At 37.7% G+C, this 27,813-nt stretch overlaps 1 protein-coding gene across 1 annotated transcript in view; it reads right to left on the reverse strand.

The window, feature by feature from the left end:
- Positions 1–27,813, reverse strand: part of OPHN1 (oligophrenin 1) — a 441,200-nt gene that overhangs the window by 17,373 nt on the left and 396,014 nt on the right. Inside the window, exon 16 of the mRNA XM_032475625.1 lies at positions 2,432–2,579. Within this exon, the coding sequence (XP_032331516.1) occupies positions 2,432–2,579 (148 nt within the window). The remainder of the gene's footprint in view (positions 1–2,431; positions 2,580–27,813) is intronic.

Genomic DNA, 27,813 nt, shown 5'->3' on the forward strand with positions numbered 1-27,813 from the left:
CTACCCCTACATTTTAAGTTATTGATGTCACAATTTATAATTTTTAGATTGTGTATCCATTGACAAATTATTGTAGCTATAGGTATTTTAGTACTTTTGTGTTTTAACTTTTATTCTAGAGTTAAAAGTGATTTACACATCACTATTACAATGTTAGAATATTCTGAATTGGGCTATATTCTTACCTTTACCAATTTGTTTTATACTTTCATGTTTTCACATTGTAAGTGTCCATTTACTTCAACTTGAATATATCCTCTTTTAGCAATTCTTGTAAGCCAAGTCTAGTGGTGATTAGCTCCTTCAGCTTTTGTTTGTCTAGAATTTTTTTCAAAAAAATCTCCATTTATGAAGGACTGCTTTGTCCAGTATAGTATCCTTGGTTGGAAGTTTTCTCCTTTCAGCATTTTGAATATATCATACCACTCTCTCCTGACTGCAAGGTTTCTGCTGAGAAATCTGCTCACAGTATTATGGGGATTTCCTTGTATGTGACAGTTTGCTTTTCTCTTGCATTCAAAATGTTCTCTTTGTCCTGAAGTTTTGCAAATTTTAAAATAATGTGTCTTGATTAAAATCTTTTAATGTTTAATCTATTTGGGTTTCTTTGGGCTTCATGAATCTGGATGTTCATTTCCCTCTCAAAATTTAGTAAGTTTTCTGTCATTATTTCTTTAAATAAGCTTTCTGTCTCTTTCCCCTTCTTCCCCAATTCTGAGACTCCCATAGTGTGTACATTGGTTTGTAGATAATGTCCCATAAGGCTCAAGTTTTCTTCACTTTTACAATTTTTTTTTCTTTTTTGTTCCTCTGACTGAGTAATTTTAAGTGACTCTTTGACCTCACCGATTCTTTCTTCTGCTTGATCAAGTTTGATGCTGAAGTTCTCTATTGAATTTTTCAGTGCAGTCATTGTGTTCTTCAACTCCAGAATTTCTGTTTGTTTCTTTTTCTTTTTTTCTTTTTTTTATGATTGCTATCACTTTCTTGAACTTCTCATGCATTGCTTTCTTGATTTTGTTTCATTGTCTGGGTTCTCTTATAGCTCACTGAGCTTCTTTAAGATAATTATTTGGAATTCATTTTCAGATAGTTCAGATTTTCATTTCATTAGGATATGTTCATAGTGCTTTTATTGTTCATTTGGTGGTGTCAAGTTTCCCTGATTATTCCTGATCTTTGTAGCCTGGAGTTGGTGTTTGCCTATTTAAAGAAGTGGATATGTCTTCCAGTCTTTACAGACTGACTTTGGCAAGGAAAGCCCTTTGTCAGCATACACAGAGATTCTGAGTAGGCCAGCTGGCAGGCTCCACAAATGGATTTGCTGGTAGAGTCCTTGGGTAGGTTGTTCTGGTGCCTGGGTCAGTGGATGAGCAAGCCTGAAGCCTGGATCTGCAGGGAAGAGTTTGGGGTCTGGGCCTGGGAGGCTAGCCTGTCACTGGGGCATAACTGGAGTCTGGGTTCACAGGGTCTGGGGCATAACTGGAGTCTGGGTCCTCCAGGCTAGCCTGGAGGTTGAGCCCATGATTACATCCTGGAGACTAGAGCCATAGGGACCAGCCTAGAGGCTGGGTCTGTGGTTGCATTTTGGAGACTAGGGCTGCAGGAGCCAGCCTAGCAGGTAGTGAGCCTGGATTCTGGGTCTGCATGGGCAGTCCCAGAGCCTGGCGTCTGCAACGTGCAGAGAATGGCCTAGTGGTGGGATAGGTCTGGAGTCTGGGTCTGTGGAAGCTAGCCTGGAGCCTGGCAAAATGGGGGATAGCTTGGTGCTGAGGTTTACTGTGGTGGGCCTGGTGCTGGAGTCCAAGGTAAAGTAGGGTGCTCACTTCACTCACCTTCCTCCATGTGGAAGGGATCTCTCTCTTTACTGCATTGTGTGAGCTAGGGAGAGGGGTGATGTGGGTAATATGAAAATGTCCTCTCTAGCATTTGCAATGCACCTTTTCTTATTTCTGTACTCCACCCAGGTGCTCTGACCTCTCATCTGGATTCCATAGCTCTCATGAAGGGATTTTCATGTATGGATGACTGAATTGATGTCACTGTGAGGGGACAAGCACTAGAAACCCTTATTCAGCCATTACTCCTCTATGTTAGCTGAATTTGTATTTAAAATCTCAGAACATTCAGAAAACACTGCTCACCCATTTCAATGTATTGAGGTAAAGATCTAAGAACACCTTGGAACTCCACTGGCCTGCTAAGGTAAAATGGTAGCTGGCTTTACAGGTTCATATCTGTGCTATCCACTGCCAGAAGACTAATTCATTTCCCGGGCACAAATTTTATAAACCTTGCCTTGCCTGGCCCAGGACCCAGGAAAAGTCTATCGTTACATGGAGAAAAATGGTTACACCTCCACTTCTGCCCTTTAATATCCTCTTTGTCTCTAATCACTATTAAGAAGCTAAGGGTAAGCCTTAATACTGACCTTCACTTTCATCCAGGGAAGAAGCATAGAAAACTGTCCTTTCCCGCAGCAAGCGCTTCGAAATTGTGATAGGTTTGTGCCTTCTTGCTGTCACTCGAGGAGGAGGCACTGGGGGTGCAGTACTTTCCTCAGGTGGACCTGAATATATCTGTAGAGGGGAAATATTTCCAGGAAACAATTAGAAAGATCAACTTTTTGTATCTCTAATGCTAACCACCAGTTGATATCCACCAGCATTAAATGTAGAGTCTGCCATAGCAATTCTAATGTGACCAAAGGAATTGGGGGATTTACTTAATCACATTAGCTACCAGTAAGCATTTAGAGAACTCCTACTATGTCTGAGGCACCATACCTAGTACTTCTCAGTGTAGAGGAAAGAGTGCAGACAAAAACTGCAACATCAGGGGAGCACCATTCTATTTATTAGATAGGATGCTGCCCAATACATGAATCATTTAATAAAGCCAATTAGGTTATTAATTTAAAAAAAGCATGCGACATCAGTCCTGAGTTTTCCAATTACTTTCCAGGAAACTGTAAAAAAGTCACCTGCATTAAAAAAAACGTAAAAAGTCACCTCTCATCTCTAAGCCTTAGCTTCCTCTCTGTAAATTGGGAAGAGTACTATCTACCTTACAGGGTGTGTTGAGAATCAAGTGAAAAGGGTAGTCAAGTTACATTGTATGGGTAGGGGTAGGGTGTGGAGGATGACTAAAAATACTCACATGCATTATTTCTGAAAGGATACCAGAAAAACTGGTTACATTGTTTGTCACAAGACAAGAATAAAGAGTGGCTGAGGAAAGTATGTAGGAAACATTTTTCACTCCAATATCATTTTGATCTTTAAAATTTTCATACCACATATGCACTACTTATTCAAATAATAAAGGGTAAAAACAAAGTGCCTTGGAAGGTGTAAAAGTGCTGAATAAATGAGGGAGGAGTTGTGACTAGAATTTGTATATAGTGTCTCATATGTACTTGAGGATCTTCATATCCCTGGGGAGAATGACCTTTTGGGCAGAGTGAACACACTTTGGGAAGGCACACATGTGTGGTGAGGGAGGAAGGGGCCAAGGTCCATTGCAATAATAGAATCAACCCCAATGATTAGTGCAAAGAGATATGTCATAGCCCAACATTCTACCAGGCAAGAGTCAACATAGGTTGCACATCACAGAATTTACGGTTGGGAACACAAGCAAGCCTGTGTAAAGCTGCACAATGATAGAGAAGAATGTAAGAACAATCATAAGGCAGTACACATCTCAATGTCTCATGGTATAGGGAAAAAAGTATATGACACAGTAGCCGGCAGATAAGCTTTGAGGCCATATAGTTTTAAGTCATATTTCTGGTTCCACCACCATTAGTAATAATATACTAAATAGCTACCATTTTGTGAGCATCTGCTTAGGCACTGTGGTAATTGTTACAAATATTCCCTGCTATTCATCAAACATACCAGAGCCTTTGTACTGAGTGTTTCTTCTACCTGAAGTGCTCTTCCTCCAGATTTTCATATAGTTTGCTCCATTGATTCCAGTAAGATTATGATCAAATATATTTCCCTCAGTGAGTCCTTTCAGGTAAATGTGTCTAAGGCTTTGACATGCCTCCTTCCTACTTCCTTCTCTGTTTAAACTTTTTTCTCCTTAGTATTTCTTATCACTTTCTAACATAGCACATTGTACTTATTTAATTTTTATTGTTTGTCTCCTCACTCAATGGAATGCTATATTGAAATATATCATCATGTTCACTGCTATATCTCCTGCAACTAGAAGAGTGGCTAGAATTGCTTGGCCAACAAATAAACACAATTAAAATTCTGACATAAAAGGTCAAATTGTCCTCTGAAAAGACCATAACAGCTACTTCCCTTTCCAGCCAAAATAGCACAAAAGGGACTAGATTTACATCTTCAGCATGAAGCAATTAAAAATAAAACTAGAAAAAATACATGTAACAATGATTTTGAAGGCATCTGAAATCTGGCAATGAAGGACAGGAATCCATGAGAGGGAGGGAAAATGAGGCAAACCCCATAACTGTCTCAGCTTACAGTCTGGAAAGATTCTGCAGGCCATAATGCAGGAAGAGGAACCCAGGGGAGTCCAGTAGTCTCTTTAGGTTGAAGTCATTGAGTTGCAAGTATCAGGAGGGCAGGGAAGTGAGTTTTTAGGGCAGAGTACCAGAGAACAAATAGCTGCACAGAGAACTATGGAGATCTGCAGATGTCCTCTTTAAGATTCTAGCTGAGTATTAATCAATACATATGTGTGAGGCAAGAACCACATGATAGAATTAGAAGAAATAATCACATAAGATCACACACTGCTGGAAGAGTTCCTGTTCTCATCAGCCATGGTGGATTATTAAACAATTCATAGGGCACTGAGTTGAGTACACAGACAAGATTTTTGCCTCATTAGTGAAGAAAAATTAACCCTAAACTGAATACTACTCTTTTTCTGCTTAACAAAGCCTAAAGGAAGTATATGAAAGCATTGAGCTCTTTTCAAGTAACTTAAGTGCACCCCAGAAAAAAAGCTCAAGAATATTATTTATGGGAATAACAAAATGGCCAACATCCAAGAAGGTAAAATTAATAATGTTTTACATCTGATAAAAAGTTACCAGAAATACCTTATACATAGCCCTTTCTTATTTTGATGTGTTTTATTTCTTTCTCTTGCCTAGTTGCTTTGGCTAGGATTCCGAAACTGTGTTCAATAGGAGTGGTAATAGTGAGCATCCTTATCTTGTTCCTGATCTTAGCTGGAAAAGATGTCTGCCTTTGGCCATCAACTATGATGTTAGCTGTGGGCTTTTCCTATATAGTCTTTGTAATGTTGAGGTATGTTCTTTCTATACCTAATTTGTTGAGAGTTTTTATCATGAAAGGATGTTTGAATTTTGGCAAATGCATTTTCTGCATCTATTAAGATTTCTGTTTTTCATTCTATTAATGTGGTGTATCACATGTATTGATTTGCATATGTTGAACCATCCTTGCATCTCAGGTGTATATCCCATTTGTTCATGGTCTATGATCCTTTTAATAAGTGCTGTTCAATTAAGTATGTTAGTATTTTGTAGGTATTTTCTGCATCGGTATTCATCATGTATAGTGGCTGTGGCCTGTAGTTTTTTCCTCCCCTTCTCCTTCTCCTTCTCCTTCTCCTTCTCCTTCTCCTTCTCCTTCTCCTTCTCCTTCTTCTTCTTCTTCTTCTTTCTTCTTTCTTCTTTCTTCTTTCTTCTTCTTCTTTTTTTGTAGAGTTCTTATCTGGCTTTGGTATCAGGGTAATGTTGATTTCACAAAATGAGTTTGAGGGTGTTCCCTCCCTTTCAACTTTTTTGAATTAAGAAGGATTGGCATTAATTCTTATTTTGATGTTTGGTGGAATTCATCAATGAAACAATTTGGTCCTGAGCTTTTCTTTTTTGGCAGATTTCTGATTACTGATTCAATCTCCTCACTCACTATTAGTCTGTTAAGATTTTCTATTTCTTCATTATTTAGTCTTTGTAGGTTGTATGTTTCTAGGAATTTATCCATTTTTGTAGGTTATGCAATTTGTTGGCATATGATTATTCATAGTAGTCTCTTATTATCCTTTGTATTTCTGTGGTGTCTCCTTTTTCATTCCTGATTTTATATATTTGAGCCTTCTCTTTATTTCTTAGTCTAGCCAAAGATTTTTAGTTTATCTTTTCAAAAACCACAGCTTAGTTTCACTGATCTTTTCTATTATTTTTCTGTCTCTATTTCATTTATTTCTGCTCTGATCTTTGTTATTCCCTTCCTTCTGCAAACTTTGGGCTGAGTTTGTTCTTTTTCAGTTTCTTGGGGTGTTAAGTTGGGTTGTTTATTTGTGATCTTTCTTTTGTCTTAATGTAAGTGTTTACCACTGTAAAATTCCTTCTTAGAACTGATATATTCATATCGCATAAATTATGGTTTGTTGCTTTTCTATTGTCATTTGTTTTAATATATTTTTGATGTCTCTTCTGATTTCTTACTTGACTCATTGGTTGTTCAGAACTTTGTTGTTTAGCATATATTTGTAAATTTTCCAGTCTTCTAACTGTTACTGATTTCTACCTTCATGCCACTGTGGTCAGAAAAATATTTGGTATGATTTCAGTCTTCTTACATTTTCTAAGGTTTATTTTGTGACCTAACTTATTATCTAACCTAGAGCAAGTGCTATGTGCACTTGAGAAGAATGTGTATTCTGTTGTTGAGTGAAATGTTCTGTATATGTCTGTTAGGCACATTTGGTGTAAAGTATAGTTTAGGTCCAATGTTTCTTTAATTGATTTTCTGTCTGGATAATCTATGCTTTACTGAAAATGGGGTATTAAAATCACCTACTATTATTTCATTGTTGTTTATTTCTCCCTTAAAAATTGTTAGTGTTTGATTAATATATTTAGGTGCTTCAATGCTGGGTGCATATATATGTACAATTGTTATATCCTCCTGATGAATAGACAACTTTATCTTTAAATAATGAGCTCTTGTTTCTTGTTACATATTTGATTTAAAGTTTTTTTTTCTCTGATATTAGTATAACTATCTTTGTTTTCTTCTGGTTTACATTTGCATAAAATAACTTTGTCCATCCCTTCACTTTGAGTCTATGCAGCATACTGTAGGGTCTTATTTTTAATCCATTCAGCCACTCTGCTTTTTGATCTATTTACATTTAAAGAATTACTGCTAGGTAAGGATTTACTAATTCCATCTTAATAGTTATTTTCTGGCTGTTTTGAAATTCCCTGTTTCTTTCTTCATCTCTTGCTGTCTTCTCATGAATTCATCATTTTTGTAATGTCATGTTTTGATTCCCTCCTCATTATCTTTTGTGTATCTACTATAGGTTTTTGTTTTTGTGGCTACCATGAGGCTTATACAAACTGAAATATAGATATAACAGTCTATTTAAAGCTGATAACAGTTTATCTTTGATCACATACTAAGCTTCTACCATTTTACACCTCCTTCCATATTTTGTTTTTGACATCACAATTAACCTATTATATTGTGCATCCATTAACAAATCATTGTAGCTAAATTTATCTTTAATACTTTTGTCCTTTAACCTTTATAATAGATACATGGTTAACACACCACTATATTATAGTAATAGGTTATTTTCAATTTGACTATATATTTACCTTTACCAATAGGTTTTATATTTTCGTATTAGTCCTTTCATTTAGTCTTTTCATTTCAGCTTGAATAACTGCTTTCAATATTCTTGAAAGTCAGATCTAGTGTTGATAAACTCCCTCAGCTTTTGCTCATTTGGTTAAGTCTTTATCACTCCTTCATTTCTGAAAGATGACTTTGCCAGGTAAAATATTCATGGATGGAAGTTTTTTTCCCTAGAACTTTGCATAAATCATCCAACTCTCTCTTGGCCTGCAAGATGTCTGCTGAGGAATCTGCTAATAGCCTTTTAGGGGTTTGTTCATATGTGAAGGCTTTTTTTCTCTTGCTGCTTTTAAAATTCTTTATCTTTGATTTTAGACAGTTTCAGTATACTGTGTCTTGGAGAAGATTGTTTGGGGTTGATATTTTGAGGTAACTTGTTAACTTCATAAATCTATCCCAAGATTTAAGAATTTCTCAGCCATTATTTATTTAAATAAGCTTTCTCTCATTCTTCTCCTTCCGGGACTCCAGTAATGCATACATTGTTTCTTTTAATAGATCCCATAATTCACATAGACTATCTTCAGTCTTTTTCATTCTTTTTTTCTTTCGGATCCTCTGACTGAATGATTTCAAATGATCTGTCTTCTGATTCACTAATTCTTTCTTCTATTTGGTTGAGTGTGACACTGAAGCTTTCTATTGAATTCTCTAGTTCAGTCATTGTTTTTTGAATGGTAAAATTTCTGTGTTTTTTAAAAAAATTGGTTTCTGTTTCTTTGCTGAACTTCCCATTTTTTTATGCACTGTTTTTCTAATTTCATTTAGTTGTCTATCTGTGTTTTCTTATAGTTCACTGAATTTCCTTTTCTAATTAAAGTATAGTTGATTTATAATAGTTTTAGATGTTCAGCATAGTGATTCAATATTTTTTATAGATTATACTCCATTTAAAGTTATTATAAAATATTGGCTATTTTCCCCATGCTGTACAGTATATCCTTGTAGCTTATTTATTTTATACATACTAGTTTTTATCTCTTAATCGGCTTTCCCTATATTGCCCATCCCCCTTCCCTCACCCAACTGATAACCACTAGTTCTCTATATCTGTGAGTCTGTTTCTGTTTTGTTATATTTCTTTAATTGTAAGTGATTATAACATATAGTATTTGTCTTTGTCTGACTTATTTCACTAAGCATAACACCCTCCAGGCCCATCTACGTTGTTTAAGGTGGCAATATTTCATTCTTTTTAATGGCTAATATATGCCCTAGTTGCTTTAGCCATTCATCTGTTGATGGACACTTAGTTTGCTTCCATATCTTGGCTATTGTAAATAATACTGTGATGAACACTGGGGTGCATATATATTTTTAAATTAGTGTTTTCACTTTTTCAGATATAAACTTAGGAGTTGAATTGCTGGATCATATGGTAAACCTATTTTTAATTTTTTTAAGGAAACTCCATACTGTTTTCCATAATGGCTGCACCAGTTTACATTCCCACTAACAGTGCACTGTTCCCTTTTCTCCATATTCTCACTAACATTTATTATTTGTGATCTTTTTGATGACAGCCATTCTGACAGATGTGAGGTGATATCTCATAATAATTTTGATTTCTGTTTCCCTGATGATTAGCATTGCTGTGCTTTTTTTCATATGGCTGTTGGCCATCTGTATGTCTTCTTTGGAAAAATGTCTATTCACGTCTTCTGCCCATTTTTTAATTGGATTGCTGTTTCTGATATTGAGTTGTATGAGCTGTTTATATATTTTGGATATTAACCTCTTATTAGATATGTCATTTTCAAATATTTTCTCCCATTCAGTAAGTTGTCTTTTCACTGAATTTCTTTAAGAGGATTGTTCTCAATCTCTGTCAGACCATTCTTGGAACTTCATTTCTTTAGGGTTAGTTATTTGAATTTTATTAGTTTCCTTTGGTGGTTTCATGTTTCCTTTATTTATGATACTTGTGGCCTTTTATTGGTATCTGTGCATTTGACAAAGTATGCATCTCCTCTTATTGTTATAGACTGACTTCAGCAAGTAAAGCCCTTTAACAGTCCTGAGATTCTAGGTTGGCCATCTGGTGGTGTCTGGGAGGAAACTTGCTGTTGGAATTCTTGGGCAGGTAGGTTTGGTGCCTTGGTCAGCAGTTGGGCAGGTCTGGTGCTTGGATCCACAGTGATAAGCCTGGTGCCTGGGTCCAAGCGGGTGGGCCTGGAGCTTGGATTCACTGGGGCAGGCCTGACACTTGAGTCTACAGTGATGGGCCCATGATCTGGGTTCATGAGTACAAACCTGCATCTGGGTCCGTGGAGGCTGACCCACCAGGCTCAGGGGAACACAGGGGTCGGCCTAGCATCTGGGTCCACAGGGACTGTTCTGGTGCTAGATGGGCCAGGAGCTTCATTTTGTAGGGACTGGACTAGAGGTTACGGCAATGGGGTCTGGCATGCCATTTGGGAAATCCTGGAGTCTAAGGCCATGGAAGTTGGCCTGTAACCTGGGGTCTCAAGTTCCAGCCTGGGGAGTCTATGGGAGTCTATGGGAGTCTATGGGGCCTAATCTGGTGCTAGTGTAGGTCAGGATTCTGGTTCTCTGGAAGCCAGCCTATAAGCTGAGGCCACAGGTGCTTGTCTGACAATGAAGTGGGACAGGAGCCTGGGTCCACAGAAGCCCACCTGGAGCCTGAGTTGTAGGGGTAGTATGTCATTGAAGTAAGTTGGGAGCCTAGGTCAGTGTGAGCCAGTCAAGAGGCTAGGTCTATGGGATCTGGCTCATTCTGGAATGAGCCAGATGCCAGTATTCACAGGAGCTTACCAGCAACCTGATGATGACATGGGAGCTGGGTGATAATGGGGTGGGCCAGGAGCCTGAGTTTGTGTGAGCCTACTGGTTGCCTAGTGCTTTGGGAGCTACCTGGGGATGTGAGTACTGGGTGATGCTGGGTGTTTTGGGAGCTTGGGTTTACAGCAAACTGTTAGGAGCTTGGTGCCACAGGAGCTGTCTAGGACTGTGGGAGCCACCTGGGCCACAGAAGCTGGTGAATCACTGGGTTGGCCAGGGGCCTGGGTTTAAAAGAGCCCCCTGGGAGCCCAGAGCCATGGGAGACACCTAAGTCTGCAAGAGTTGGTCTGGTGCTGGGGCCGGCTGGCACTGGGGTCAATGATGAAGTCAGGTGCTCACTTTACTCTCCTTTCTCATAGTGTTTCTCTACACTGCCAGGTGTTGGGAGAGGAGTGCTAGGGGTGAAAGATAGGTGACACTACCTTTTTTCCTCATTATATCTTTTCTTATTTCTGTCATTCACCAGGTGTTGTAATCCCTCACCTGGATTCCTAGGCTCTTGTGAAGATATTTTTGTGTGCAGATAGTTATTCAAATTGATGTTTTGGGAAAGGGAGCAGTGCTATAAATTCTCACACTGCTATCTTGCTGATATCACTCCACAGTCCCCAGTGTGCATTTCTTCATATCCCATTTGTTCTTCAACCTGGTCTCTGCCCACACCACTCTTCTGTAACTGTTTTCACAATGATCACCACTAACTTCCTAACTACCATATCCTATGAGCACTTTTCAATCCTTATTTTGACTGCTCCAGCACTGACACAAAGTGACATTCCTGATCTAAAAATGCCTTACCTTTTATCTTTCTGAGTGACCATCTTCCTACCTCCCTGAACACTGCCCAATCTCTTTCACTGGACCTTCCTTAATGTTGATCTTCCCCAGGATTTTATTGTCAGTTGTCTAATTATATCATTAATCTAGACTCATTCTCCCAACAATTTCATCCACTCTCATGGTTTGCACTAGCAGTTTTTTCTAATGATTTCTATTTATATATATCTAATTGCCTTCTTAATACTGCCACCTAGATATCCCAGATGATCTCAACCTCAACATTTTAAAAATAAACATATTTAATTATTTTCTTATAATTGTTTATTACTTAAAACAATGCTAATGTCCAAGCCAGAAATCTGGGTAATATTATCCTAGCGTCCTCCCTCTCTCTCACACCCCATATCCACTTAGTCACCATGTTCCATCAATTATACTTCCTTAATATCTTGCTAATCTATCTTCTCTGCTTACTGCCACTGCCTTAGTTTAGTCTCTTCATGTCTCTCTAATATTACTACAGTGGTCTTCTAACTGTTCTCTGTGTCTCCTGTCACTACTTCCTTTAATCTGTCTACCAAAGCATGGATAGAGTGACCTTTCTAAACTCAAAATATAATTTTGCCCCTCTGATTAAAATATTTTAGTGACTCCTTACTATCTTTGGGACAAAGTCCAAATTCTGTAGTTAGTACACAAGATGCTGTATAATCTAGACACTGCCTACAATCTTCAGTTTCATATTCCACTATTCCTACGTTCACCCTATACTAAGGTATCCATCCCTTCTTCTTCCTTTTACTAATAGAAGTAACTGAGTTTTAGCTGAGTACCCATGTCTATATTTCCTAGTTTCGCTTATATCTAGATAAGGCCATTTACTTAAGTTTTAAACAACAGAATACAAGTGGAAGTGATGTATGCAAACTGCTGGATCATGTATTTTATAAAGAAATTATCTGCATTCCATTCTGCCACTTTTCTCCTTCTCCTTGAGTAGTAAATGAAGACCAATGGAATAAGTATCTAGTACCCAGAGATTAAGGCCAATTGGTGAGGGTGGCAGAGCTACTCCACCAATTATGGACTTTTCACATCTGGACTTCTACATGAGAGCGAAATGAACTTCTCTCTTACTTTAAGCCACTGACTTTGGTGTTCTCTTTGTTACAGGAGGTTAGCCTGTACCTTAATTTATCCATTCCCCTTTAACTTTCATGACTTAACTGATGTTTTACCACTATTGAAGCTATATCTGACTCCTAAGACAGAGATCTGTTCCCTTTCCATTTTCTCCCATAGCATCTGATGTACATCTTCATCACAGTAGTTACACTGTATCCTGAGTGTTAGTTGCTCCAAATTATCTGCCAGTATTGTGAGTTTCCTGATGGTAGAGATTTTGTTTTATTTATCTCTAGAAGTTAAGGCCCTACTATGACAGCAGGCAAAAGGAACCAACTCAATGATAGTTTTAGAATGAATGGTTGGATCTTGGCTGCCAGGCCCCTCAAGACCTATGAAATAATAGAGCCTTTTCTTACTTATTCTTTCTCCAGCTGGAATTGGGGAAATAGAGTATAACATAGAGATTAAACAGTTTAAGCTTCTGATTAAGTCAGAATCAGCTGTGTAGAGGCTTTGCCACTTGCTAGGCCTGCAACCTTGGGCAAGGTATGTAAACTACATGAGCCTCAAAGTTGAGGCACTGTTTGCAGTTTGAAAACCTCACTTGCAAAATAACTATAATAATACAATCTATCTCATAAGGTTGTTGTGATGATTGAATGAGAAAATGTATGTAAAGAGCCTTGTCTGGAACATACTAATCACTCTATAAATGGTAATTATTGCAACCCTAAAAAGGACTTAAACTCAAGTTTCCTTGGAGAGAAGCAGAGAGAGAGGGAGGAAGAGGGGAGACTGATGGGTGGCAGTATTGGGGAACAGAGGGAGGTTGAGATTGGAGTAATAAGGTGTAAAGTGGTTATGTGTTATGAAATTCAGAAGTTGTGAACTTAATGGTTTTTCAAGGTTTCTGCAAGATTAAATTATTTTATTTTTCTCCTCTAGTTACACAAATTATTCACTTCTCATTGATAAAACACCTTCTTCTTGGCTCTTCTTCAAGGAGTTACCCAGGCTCCAACATGTATGGGCTCACTAACTTCTGGGATTTGTAATGAGCACTGCCAATTCCACCTGGACAGGATGCTGTCTACAAGCTCTGTCTCCTCTAGATAGATTGAGACATTGATTTGGAGTCTTTTGAGACCAATTCTGCCAGTGTGCCACTAGGCAGGTCTCAGAGAAGATGTTCGGTAGACTTAAAACCATGGTCTCTCTAAATGAGAAAAATCTAGAAAAATGAGAGGACACTTCCTGTTGTGTGTCCTTTCTAAAATTTAAACATGGCCTGGATAAACCTACAGTCAACATGAATTGCAACATCCTCTCCAAAGCTGGCCTACAGATGTAAACTTTGGAGCCAAGCTTTAATGTGGAAATACCAGCAATTACTGTGGTAAGAAGAATCCACTTACTTCCCTCTCTGTTCTGAGGGCCCTCCAGAAGCCTCACATCACATCTCTTTTTAAATCATCAGCTTAATCTATGTGTTACTGCTATTCCTTTTGGGAAAAGAAATAGAGTAAATGGTCCTCCTTGTTCATTCAACCCTAGCCACTTTGGCATCTTTGCTGTTCAACACACCAAGCACACTTCTGCCTTATGGCCTTTGCATTCGCTGTTCACTATTCTTGGAATTACTCTTCCCCAAGATATCCACCATGGCCTATACCCTTACTTTATTCAGTTCTCTGCCTAAATATCACATTAAGACTACCTTCAATAAGATGACAATCCCTTACCTTGTTTTATATTTTCTTCAGGGCACTTGATACCACCTGAGAAATATATTGAATTGTTTGTCATCTATCTCTCCCCAAAATAACATAAGATACATTAAATAAAGGCCTTTCTTTTGTTTACAGGTGCATCCTCAGTGCCTATAACTTTGCTTGGTACGTGATAAGAATTTAGTATTTATGAAATTAATTTATATCATTAGTCCTTTGAAAAGAGGGCTACAAACCTCAGGTATAACTAGTGGGTTTGGGAAGGAAAACCTGGCAAAATATCCATAGTTTCTCTTAAGAGAGAAAGAAAAAGAGATGATGGGCCCAGATAGAAGAAACAAATTTTAAAAGAATGAGAAAGTCACAGTGTAGGGCCTTTCTTAAGGGAATGGTTGGAGCCAAATACCAGGTGGCACAGGATACAAAACTAGCTCCTCTGCGTCTCGTGCCATCATTATAAAGGGAACATGATAGCAGTAGCAGGAGAAGACATAAGTGGCAGGGCTATAATACGAACTCAGATTTGTCTGACTTCAAGGTTAATACCCTTTCCACAATATAACATAGAAAGACACATTTAAAGTTTAAAAAGTAATTCCTTGGGTAGAAATAGTTATCAGGCAAAACTTACTTTTCCCACCTTCCAAAACTCCAGAAAGAGGTTAGACTGTTTTGGCTTTCTGTAGACTTGTTAAGAACACCTAGAATTTTGTGGTCTCTGATAGTGACTTCAGGAAAAATTCCAGAGGACAGCCAGAACAGAGTCTAGGTGCAAACAAGTGATATTTGTTTTCTGGGCACATGGTTGGCCCTGAGTGGATATTAGCTCAGTTGAAATCCAAAGGCCTGGTTTAAGAGAACTCAAAAGCCAAGGAATACTATTCCACCCTGTTGGGCTTTGGCTATTGCCTAGAGCTGTAGTCAGGAGTTGAACCCCTGAAAATCCTTCTTCTGAAGGCTCCTGAGGGCTAAAGCTGGATGATAACATTTGTTGGGCATTGAGGACAGAGAGGAAAGGTATCACCTTCACTGGGAAAGGGATTCGTGAACTGCTTGCCTGAGTTTGATTACATATTAACTCCCTTCTTGTTTCATTTCTGTCATGTCTTTAGGTGTGAAGCAGAAAAGAAATTTAACATAAAACAATAATTTTTCAATTTGCAAAAGCTGTGAGATCCACACTCATCCAAACTTTTGGAAATTTTGGCAGGACTGAGCAACTATTCAGATTCTCCCCAGATGCCGCTTCAGGGCTGCAAATATCAGATTGTACAAAAAGCATCTCGCTTTTCTATAAATCAAAGATATAAGACTTGTCCCTGATGAATCTCAGCTTTCCACTGAGTCTCCATTTACACTCTGGCTGAGGCTGTGTTGCGCTTTTTGGGGTCTGGTTATATTAGCAAAAACTGCACTCTGAACTCTATTAGAAACAAAGGTGATGATGGGGTCAAAAATAATGAGCTCTTAGCATTTGGCAGAGAGCACTTTAAACATCAAATGTGTCAACAAGCTTTCTTCGAGTATGCACAGAACTTTATAAATGTCATGTCTGTTGTTACCAAGAGCCAATTTTTTTTTTTAAAGAGGGCTGTCACCAGGCCTGTCTTTGGTTTCTGCAACACATAGACTTTAAGATTCTTCTAGATGACACACTCTAGAATCTTATCTAGTCCTGCATTATACTTATGGGAAAACATGACCAAAGAGGGGAAGTGATTTTCCCAAGGTTCCAAAGCTAGTAGGTGGTAGAACTTAGACTAAAACCCAAGAATTCTAATCCTCAATCTGGTGCCCTATCCCCTTACTTTTTTTTTCACTTTTTAATTTAAAAAAAATTTTTACCTTTTTAAAAAACTTTATTTTATTGAGTTATAGTCAGTTTACAATGTTGTGTCAATTTCCTATCACCTTAAAACACAGTACCTCCTATGTGAAACTGTTTTATGCTTCCCTGCTTATACTTAATAGGTCTACAATCATGCTCCATCTGTCAGTCCATTCCCCTGGCCAGTTGCTTTTGGAAGAGAATACTGAGGGAGAGAAAGAATAAAGTCAGATCCTGCTAAGGACACCTCCATCCACTTGGTATGGATTTATGTTTTCTACTAAGAATGGGATGGCAGATTTTAAATGGAATCTTCTTTTTAGACCTAGTTAGGATAATTTTAGTCTAGGGAAGTGAAGAGTTTCTGCACCATTTTACAACCATAAATTAACAATGATCTAAGAACTTCTAAAAAAGCCACTTTGGACTATGAAGACTTAATATATACCAAGGATTATGGAAAAATGTCACCACTAAGATAAAGTAAATCTCGTTAATACATAAAGGGGTGGTAGTATACTACCACTGCTATAGGGCATCAGAAGGTATTAGAATTTGGTGGGTAATACTACATACAAAATATTTGATATATTTATCTCATTGAGTCTTCCCAACAACCAAGTGAGGTAAGTTTAATTATTAGCCTCATTTTTAAAATGAGGGAAACAAGACTCAGGGAGGTAGACTGGCTTATTGAAGAACACCCGGCTAGCAAAAGTATGGAGCTGGGATTTCAAACTCAGGGTCTTCTGGTTCCAAAGCTATTTTCCCATTCTTTTCAGAATCTCACCTCTAGGGATATTTGGAAAACCAACAGATGTGGCCTGGGTATTTTGAGCATTATTTTAAGGAGTCTTAGTCTGAGAAAGTAGCAGTGACTCAGCCATCAGACTCAAAATCTCATAGCGAAGAAAAAGTTCACCCAATCTCAATGCTCTGGCACTGATTCTTGATTTTTTAAATTCTTATAGGTAGTATCACCAGAATGAGTAAGCTCACTCTACTTCAAGTCTACTTGCCAAAGTACACCTATTTTGCCCTCTAGCATGGTGGTCTCAGCTTTACTGTATTATCCAGAGTTTGATAAGACCACGCAAAGGAAAGTAACAAAGGCAAAAGTATACGATATTAGAAAACCATTGGCCATTGAGGGGAATGGGCTACATGATCTTGGAAAGCTTTTAACTCTCAAAAATCTCTGATTCTATATTTATTCTCTCATTTCCTCTCCTTCCCCCCACACAAGCAAATCAGAAGACTCCAAAAATACAATAAAAACAGATATTTGACTTTGATAGTCCGTAACAAATGTATTCCCTCTAGCTTTCAGTTTACCTGTAAGTAAAAGGTGAAAAAACCTTATAAAAGCCACGAGGGTTCAATGAGATGTTGAATGTCAAATGTTTAGCACAGTTTGTGGCACATAGCAAGCTCTCAAAAAATTGCAACTATTGTTTATACTATTTCAATTATTATTTCAGTGCCAGCTGGAGAGAGGGAAAGGAAAGGAGAGGGTATTCCCATATTTTGCTGGATCTTGAAGATAATTCTTAGAGTGAAGAGAATCCAAAGGGTGATTCATGAGGAATGTTTCAGCTCTCTGAACATTGAGGGGTAAACTCCAGCTCACAGCTGTGTCCTACACTTATCACACTAACTCATCAGGCTTGGACATGCTTATTCACTTCAAACAGGTCCTGACCTCACTTCAAAGCTAAGAGAACTAAGCTTTTGGGAAATGTGTGAAGATCTTCTTGATTTAGCTAGAATTGAAAACTTAAAGCTATGTTTTCAAAGACTCACTATGACTAATGAACATGTTTGACATTTCTCAATCTAATAATTCTCTGCTCAAAGATACATCTCTTTAGGTTACACTTTGCTCTTAATATTCATAATGTAAAGATTCTTTTTTTTAGATCCATTTGAAAATGTTTGCCAAATCCTCAACTAACTACATATTCTATTCTGAAAATGTCCTCACATGTACAGGCTAATAAAAATGTTATTTTAATAACTTTTAGCTTAACTCTATCATTTCAGAAATTAAAGACAAGGAAGTATAAACCTGGCTTAATTAGATTTTCTCAGTCCATGTGTGTGTTTGTGTCTACCTATATGTATATATGTAGATAGATACAGAAATATATTTTAAATATAAAAATATACATCTGTAAAGTATAAATTTATGTTTATATTTACTTATATTTTAAAATAACTACCTACCTACCTACCTATTCTATCATTCCAGAAAGCAGAGGTAGAGGGAAACACTCATCTATTCTTTTGCTGCCCTCTGGTGGCAGATCAAAATTCACAGAAGCCACATTTCAGAGAGAAAGGACAACTGACCAGGAGTAGAAGGTTCTATTTCCTCTGGGTTGCTAGATGAGATGTCTGAAAAAATACATAAATCAGATTTACTCCTTAAAAGGGGACTCTTGTTTGCCTCCCCTGAATCTATTACATTGCTACAATGTTGGTTTTTTTCCTGGTTAAGATCCCATTTGGCCATTTGGGAACATAGGCAGCATTTGAGTTCCCACAAACTCCACCATGAGAACAACCCAGCCTTCTCTGGCCAATTTACAGGAAGAATTTCCCTCAACCATCTACATCTTCAATAAAGACTGTAACATTCAGTTCCTTCAACCATGATTTCTAGTCATATGTCCTTAGAAATAAGAATAAAATCCATTTTCACAAGCACTGATAACAGATTTTCTAATTCTCTTGAAAATATTTATTCACCCAGAAAATTGTACTTAAAGCAATAAAGAAAGATCCTGTAGGATTAAAAAGCAGCTTCCTACCCAGTAAAAGGGAAAGATTGGCAATGAGGAAGGAACTCAAGGGAGGTTAGAAGAGCTAAGTCAACATCAGTGACGTAAAGACAAGTACAACTCGCTGTTGTCTTTAACATCTCACATAAAACAGGCTCCCATTCCCTGAAGTGCAGACTTAACACAGCAAACCTAGATTTAAGCCTCAGCTTTGCCACTTACCACACTTTGTACCTCTGTTTCCTAATCCCCCCCAAAATGGACATAATAATATCTATCATTCACAGAGTTAGAATAAGGATTGAATGAGATAAAAGTAAGTTGCCCCATACTGAGCACATAGCTTTATTCCATGTTCCTTGAATACAAATCTAAATTGAAGAAGCAGACCTACTGGTTCCTAGCCACAGTACAATGAATTCAGCCATAGTGAAGGAGGAAAATGGCCAATGCCAGATTGTATAAATAAGAAGATGAGTTTGCAAAACACAAGTGAGACAAGTAGTAAGACTTTGGGGCTGGTACCAGAGTTCTTTTATAAACTAGTTCAGAAGAACTGTGGGGGTAGGCGGATGGACTGAGCTAAAGTTCCAAAGAGTAAATGAGTGGGAATAGAGCTGGAGAAATGCAAATTTGTTGCCACTAACACAGCACACAAAAAGGGGACTTTATGTAAAATGAAGAGCTTGGATCAGAAGGTCTTCAAGGTCCCTTTCCAGTTCTAATATTCAAATAGATCAATCCCATATTTTGTCCCATTAAGCAAAATAAGTCATTGTCCTCAAAAGAAAATTGTTAAGAACTGCCTTCAAACCTGACCTTTCTCCTCTGTAATTCACCACAGTTCTCCCAGACAAAATGTTCAGGAAACAGAAGTCAACTTTCCTTGGGTCAGTCCAAATTGCATCTGTGTCTCAAGGCAGCAGCATTAGGTTTGGGCACCATTATACATACTACTCAGTGAAGTGGGAAGAGAGAGAACTTAAGAGTGATTGACACTGTTCCAGGGCACGGTATAGAGATAGATGTTCTTGCCCCATAACTTACCTACCTACCAACTTGGAAGATAAGTAATTTGGAAAAGATGATTCAATTTTTTTTTTAAAATAACTCTTTTTAAAAGACTTAGGAGTGGACTCCTTTAAGTATCAATATTTCCGATGTACTTAACTTTATTTAAAGATCCTGGATGTTCTTAAAAGACAGGCCGAGGAAGGGAATGATAGAGAAACTTAAAACCAATGTGTGTAAGCCCTTTTCTATTAAAGCACATGTGTAAATGGAAAAATCACATTACTGAAACTATAATAAGTGTCAACTAAAAAATCATATCCCATTAACTGAACAACTTGGCAGGAACATATAATCCCTGATATATTATCTCCTTTAATCCCCACAACCATCCTATGAAGTTACACCTACATGGGGTCCAGAATTTCTGTAACAATCTCATCCACATTTCATTTTGCTCTTTTTCAAAAAAAAGCAATTTGATAAATGTTTAATAAACTGGGACTTATTTTTATATCTCCATATAAGATGTTTCATATGATTGAAATAATAAATCAGAAAAGATCCTTGGTGACCATGTCTTTGTTTGGAAAACATGATCAGAGTACAACTCTAGTATCATACTAAGGTCAGAACTTCAATCATTTAACACATAAGTTACCAGGATATAACAACTTCACTGAAAAGCTGAGCACAGGTTAGTAAAAATAACTTTGTATTGGATGACAGGAATAACTAGCACTTTAATTGCTCTTCAAATCACCCACCAGAATACACTTTTGATAGCCTGGTCAAAATCATAGCAAATTCACTTTTATGAACTCAGTAGGATTTGAAGTCATTCATTGAAAAATAGATTTTTTGGTAAAAGTGAAGTTGAGATTTCCTTTAAAAGTTGTATGGAATAAAAACAAAAAGCCCCTATTTTGTTAGATTAATGATGAGAGATTAAACATTCTGCTGTCAGTCATGTATCCACTTGTAAATTAATTGGGATATTTAAAATGCAATGAATTGGGCAATGGGCTTCCATGACTACCTACTACCTGTAGGATAAAGATCAAACTACTTAGTCAAGCATGCAAAATACATAGTCTGACCACCAAATGCTAGAATTAGAAGAACATCCTGTAAACAAGTCTTTCTGTTCTCTGAGGATGACACTTAATCAACTCATGCCTCAAAGTGCCTTGGCCTTCTCAGCATTAATAACCTTCTCTTTCACTTCAGGTACCCATTTTCATGAGCAGAACAAAGACCTTGAGGTAGTAGAGTATAGAACTGAACTGCCTGGCTCCAAATCTGAGCTCTAATACTTACTTACTAGGTGACTCTGGAAGAGTTACTTCTCTGTCCCTTGGATTTTTCCCTATGTGAAACTAGGTGTAAATGTCCTAATGCGTGTAAAAAGGTGTTAGCTAATACTTTCCTGTTATCATCTGTAAATTAACTTCATTTTTGACATTTGAAATACTAGTATCCAAATCTGATGACAACTTCCTATCCTTCTAGTAATCATATGCCTTCATCTTACCTATTCCAAGTCTTTAAAACTGAGAACTTTCTTCTCTTGATCCTTCCACTTTCTTTCAGTCTACCAATTCCCTCACTTACTTCCCCTCCTTCACAGTTTGTTATACATGGTAGATAATAAACAACTACTGACACTCTCAGAATTTTTGGTCCCTGTACATTTTCTGCACTTCCCTAAAAACACCAATGCTGGAAGCAGCACATAATCGGTCTTTTCCCATTCTACAGACTGGCTTTTGAGCAGTGGTTGGGAGGTGGTATGAAGCCCCACCAGGGATGGTACCATTGTAGAATTACGGTGTGCATTTTCCTTTAATAACAACCCTTTAACATGTCCTTGGTCAGCTCTCTCTCCAGTCCCTTCAGAGACTGTTCTAAACCTTGTCTTACTCTCCTCAAGCCTCCAGCCCTACAGTCATTTCCCTTTACTCTTAGCAGATAAGATAAACTTATATTGTACTTGAAAAAATAGTGTGATAATCATTAATCTTCCTCAATTTTCCCAGACACTGCCTCCTCATGCTCACAGCTTGCAAACTTATATGCCTCTATCCGTATTTCCCCATCATTCCCAAAAAGGTCATAAAATAATCTGGAGGCCATCTGTTCAAAGCTCCTTAGGGACCTCCTTCCATCAGTTATTCTCTCTCTCACTTGGATCTTCAATATCCTCCCCCATACCAGCTCCACTCTCCCTGGTTTATAAACATACACGTTTCCCAGCCGTAAAAAGATTCCCTCTTGAATCAATGTCTCTATAGCCATTGCTTCCAATTTTTCTTTCTCTTTACAAACCAAACTACTTGATGTTCATTTCTTTGCCTCCCACTAAGTATTTTTAAATAATATATTATAAAATATTACATATAGATTAAAAAATTAAACTATTATAAGGAAAAACCCTGTGTAACCACCATCCACTTTAAGATCAACAAAGTTCACCAACTGTATTCCCATGACAGTCACAGAGGTAAGCATTATCCTAAAGTGGAGTTTTTGGTGATTCAAGATTAAATGGGTGCACAAGAATGCTAGGCACACATTCAAATGTCAACTTAATAAAAAAAAAAAAACGTGGAGAGGGGGCCAAGATAGTGGAGTAGAAGGATGCAGATAGCTCACACTGTCCCACAAATACAGCAAAACTCACAACCACGGACCCACTCAGCCAACCAGAGCACCTATCAAACTCTGACAGAACATTGCCCTCTTCAAAAGACAAAGACAGCAAGAATCTGGTAGTAGAAAAGGAGTAAAGAAAGACGAAAACACAAAAGAGTGTGGGACTGGTCCCGTGAGGAGGGAGCAGCAAAGGAGGAATAGCGTTTGTTTGCTGAATCTCCCGCTCTCCAACGGAGAGTCCAGAGGGACAGAGGGGGAGCCTCTGAGGCTTGGATCTGTACAGAGCACACCTTGATGCACAGAACTAAGTTAAACAGGCAAAAAGTGTCTCTGCAACACCCAGCCTGAGACGCGAGCCAGCAGATAGGGGACGGGACAGGCTGCCCAAGCCGGGAGGAGGACTGGGGTAGCTGCATTGAGGCAGCACCAGGGGACTGCAGGGTGCTGCACACCTTGGCTGGGAGAGGACACAGAGCAGAACAACCTGGGCCCTCCATAAAACAACATGGGCTGATGTGCCCTGAGGGGAAGGTTGCCATACCCCTATATCTAAAAACCCACAGAAGGTTTCTGAGCGAAGAGAGGTGGGGCTCAGGCACAGCTGCCATATCCTCCAGTGCTTAGCACCCAGGCAGGGGCGGGGCTGAGACCTGAATCCACACCTAAGTGCTTAGCAGCCTCAAAGGCCAGATGGAGACTTGTTTACAGCCCGAGACAGAAAGGATTTTTCTGCCCTGGTACTTCAAAGAACTCACACTGCCAAGACAAATAAGGAGCAGAGTTTGGGCAAGGAGCAGGGGCAGGGCTGTTCTGCCATCTTCCCTGAGCCCGCCTACAGAGCGCAGACCCAAGGCGGAGTGGGCAGCTACACAGAGCAGTGGAGCGACCAGCGCCGGGAGAGGGCGGGCAGCCGTCTGTCTTCCTGGTAGGAGCACACACCTGACCTAGGTGCTGGGAGGGGGCATGATCTACCCACCTACCTCGCCCAAGCACAGCATCTGACTGTGGCATTGGGAGGGGAAGTGACCTGACCGTCAACCAGGTAAAAGCACACCACCTGACCCAGTGTTGGGAGGGGGCACAATCTACTTGCTGATGAGTAGCACAGATGAGGGCACCAATGAAGGGCCTCTGGAAGCAGCAAGCTGAGTTCGTGAAACATGGAGAAGACATAAAGACTACTCATTAAGAGTGCACAGACTCCAGGAGGACACCCCACTTGTTTTATAAATCTGTTTTTATCTGTTCTATTTTTTATTATCATTTTAATTTTCACTTTTTAAATAATTTATATGCTTCCAGTTTTAATCACTTTTAAATTTTTCTTTAAAATATTTTTATTATTATTTTTATATATCCACCTCATTTCATTTTTATTTCTCTTGGTTTTGACCTCCTCTTATTGATTATACACAGGTTTCAAATTTTTTTTGATCTTTTCCACTTTTTTTAAAGGTTTTTAAAAGAAGTATCAACCTGAAAGCTATTCTGCTTCAACTTACTCTTATTGATTATACACTGCTTTCAAACCTTTGTTTTCTCCCTTCTTTTAAAATTCTCTCTCTCTCACTCTCTCTCTCTCTCTTTTTTTAAGTTTTATTCCTGCATAGGTGTTAGATAGATAAATAAATTCCTTAAGGACCACAATAGATAACTAATACTACATAAGCCACAGTGCCAGAGAGATATGAGCAAGGTGAAGAAGCAGAGGAATCACTTCCAATTAAAACAGCAAGAGAAATCCCTTGAAAGAATGATCAATGAAATAGACATTGATAGTCTACTAGATCAAGATTTCAAAAAGAAATGATCAAAGTACAGAAGGAACGAAAAGAGATAGGGTTTACAGATATAAAATATGTCAAAAATGAAATATAAGCTATAAAGAACCAAAGAATTAGTAAACTCATTTGCTGAGATGATAACTGATCTAAAGGCTGTACAAAGCAGACGAGATAATGCAGAAGAACGAAAAAGTAATCCAGAAGACAGGACAACAGAAAGCACTCAATCAGAAGAGCTGGGAGAAAAACAAATGAAAACTAATGAAAACTACATAATGAACCTATGGGATAATATAAAGTGTGCCAACCTAAGCATAATAGGAGTTCCAGAAGGGGAAGAAAGAACAAAGGGGTTGAAAAGGTATTGGAAGAAATCATGACTGAAAACTTCCCAAACTTAAAGAAGGAATCAGATATCCAAGTACAGGAAGATCAGATGGTCACAAACACGAAGAATCCAAACAGACACACATCAAGACATATCATAATCAAGATGGCCAGAGTCAAGAATAAAGAAATGATCCAAAAGGAAACAAGAGAAAAAGCAAAGAGTGACTTACAAAGGGACCATCATAAGTTTCTCAGCTGATTTCTCTACACAAACACTACAGGCCAGAATGGAGTGGCAAGATACATTCAAAATCGTGAATGAAAAAAAGATGCAGCCTAGGATACTTTATCCAGCAAAGCTATCCTTTAGGATAGAAGGAGACATAAAGAATTTCACAGACTAGAAAAAGCTACAAGAGTTTAGCAACACTAAACCCATGCTAAAAGAAATATTGAAAGGTCTACTCTAAATAGAAAAGCAACAGGATGCTACAGAAATGAGAAACTCACAACTGGAAAGGTGATAACTCATAAATTACAAATAAACACGAAATTGTAAAAGAAGACATCTAAATCATTGGGAGAGGGAGGCAGGAAAATGTAGAATTTTTTTTCATTCTTTTTAAAATATTTTGTTCTCGGTAGGATGGGTTTGAGATCATGTTACTATCAGTTTAATAATAACAGTTATAGTAATGGGCTAATAGACTTACAAAAAAGGGTAACCACAAGCCAAAAACTTACAAGGGAGTCAAAAAAACTAAATAAAATCCGTGATAATACAAAGGAAAATTACTGAACCACAAAAGGAAGAATAAAGGAACAAAGAAAAAATACCAAATCAACTGCAAAAATAAGTTCAAAATGGCAATAAACATACATCTATCATTAATTACTGTAAAAGTTAATGGACTAAATGTTCCAATTAAAAGACATAGAGTGGCAGACTGGATAATAAAGCATGAACCTTCAATATGCTGCATACAAGAGATCCTCTATAGGGAGAAGGATTCATATAGATTGAGAGTGAAAGGATGGAAAAGGATATTCCATGCCAATGGAAAAGCTGAAAAAGCAGGTGTTGCAGTACTGATTTCAGACAAAACAGACTTTAAAACAAAGGCCATAAAGAAAGATAAAGAAGGACATTTTATAATGATTAAATGAGTAATACAAGATGAGGCTATTACACTCATTAATATATATGCACCCAATATAGGAGCACCTAAGTACATGAAACAATTACTAACAGAGATAAAGGGGAACATTGATGGGAATATAATCATTGTCAGAGATTTTAACACCATATTAACATCACTAGACAGATCTTAAAGACAGAAAATAAATAAGGCAACAGAGAAATTAAAGAATACAATAGAAAAATTAGATTTGCTGGATACTTTCACAGCATTACATCCCCCCAAAACAGGATATACATTATTTTCAAGTGCATATGGAACATTTTCTAAGATTGATCATGTACTTGGGCACAAAAGAAGCCTCAAAAATTTTAAGAAGATAGAAATTATCTCAAGCATCTTTACTGAACACAATGCCATGAAACTAGAAATAAACTACAGAGAAAGAAAGGAGAAAAAAGGAAAGCATGGAGATTAAACAACATGTTATTAAAAAATCAATGGGTACATGATGAAATCAAAATTGAAATTTAAAACTACCTTGAGACAAATGAAAATGAAAGCACAACCACACAAAATTTATGGGGCACAGCAACAGCAGTGCTAAGAGGGACGTTTATAGTGATACAGGCCTTCCTCAAAAAAGAACAAACTCAAATAAACAATCTGACCCACCAGCTAAAACAATGAGAAAAAGAAGAGCAAAAAACCCTGAAAGACACCAGAAGGAAGGAAATGATAAAAATCAGGGAGGAAATAAATAAAATAGAGAGTAAGAACACCATAGAAAAATTAAATCAAACCAAAAGCTGTTTATTTGAAAAAGTAAATAAAATCGACAAACCTCTGGCCAAACTCACAAAGAAGAAAAAAGAGAGAGATCAAATAAGAAAATAAGAAAGGAAAAAGGAGAAATTACAACAAATAAAATAGAAATACTGAATATCATATGAGAATATTATGAAAAACTATATGGAACAAAATGAATAACCTAGAGGAGATGGACAAGTTTCTGGAAACATACAGTCCACCAAGACTGAATCAAGAAGAAACTGACCACTTGAACAAACCGATCAGTAGAAATGAAGTTGAACTAGCAATAAAAAAAAACCCCTCTCTCCAAATAAAAGTCCAGGACTGGAAGGCTTCACTGGGGAATTCTACCAAACATACAAAGAAAAACTCATATCAGTCTTTCTCAAAATCTTCCAGAAGATTGAAAAGGAGGGAATACTCCCTAAATCATTCTATGAAGCCACCATCACCCTGATATCAAAACCACACAAAGACAGTACCAATAAAAAGAATTAAAGACCAATATCACTGATAAACATAGACACCAAAATCCTCACCAAAATATTACCAAATAGAATCTAACAGCACATAAAAAACATTAGACATCATGACCAAGTGGGGTTCATCCCAGGGACACAAGGGTCATTCAACATATGCAAATCACACACTGTAATACAACACATCAACAAGAGAAAGGACAAAAACCACATGATCATCTCAATAGATGCAGAAAAAGTATTTGATAAAATTCAACACCCATTTATGATAAAACCTCTCACCAAAGAGGGTATACAGGGAACATATCTCAACATAATAAAAGCTATATATGATAAACCTACAGCCAGCATAGTCCTCAATGGTGAAAAACTCAAAAGCTTCCCACTAAAATCTGGGACAAGGCTGCTGACTACCACCACTCCTATTGAATATAGTCTGGAAAACCTAGTCACAGCAACCAGACAAGAGAGAGAAATAAAAGGGATCCAAATTGGAAAAGAAGAGGTAAAAGTGTCAGTATATGCTGATGACATGCTACTATATATAGAAAACCCTAAAAGGTCCACACAAAAACTACTAGAGCTGATCGAAGAATCAGCAAGGTAGCAGGTTAAAAGATTAATGTTCAAAAATCAGTGGCATTTTTTACACTAACGATGAATCAACAGGGAAAGAAAGTAAAGAAACAATTCCCTTTAAAATAGCACCCAAAGTAATAAAATACCTAGGAATAAATCTAACAAAGGAGGTGAAAGAATTATATGCAGAAAACTATAAAACATTAATGAAGGAAATTAAAGAAGACTTTAAAAAATGGAAAGATATCCCATGCTCCTGTATTGGATGTATGAATATTGTTAAAATAGTCACAATGCCAGAAGCAATC

This window comes from Camelus ferus, chromosome X (assembly GCF_009834535.1).
Source record: "Camelus ferus isolate YT-003-E chromosome X, BCGSAC_Cfer_1.0, whole genome shotgun sequence".
Taxonomy (NCBI): domain Eukaryota; kingdom Metazoa; phylum Chordata; class Mammalia; order Artiodactyla; family Camelidae; genus Camelus; species Camelus ferus.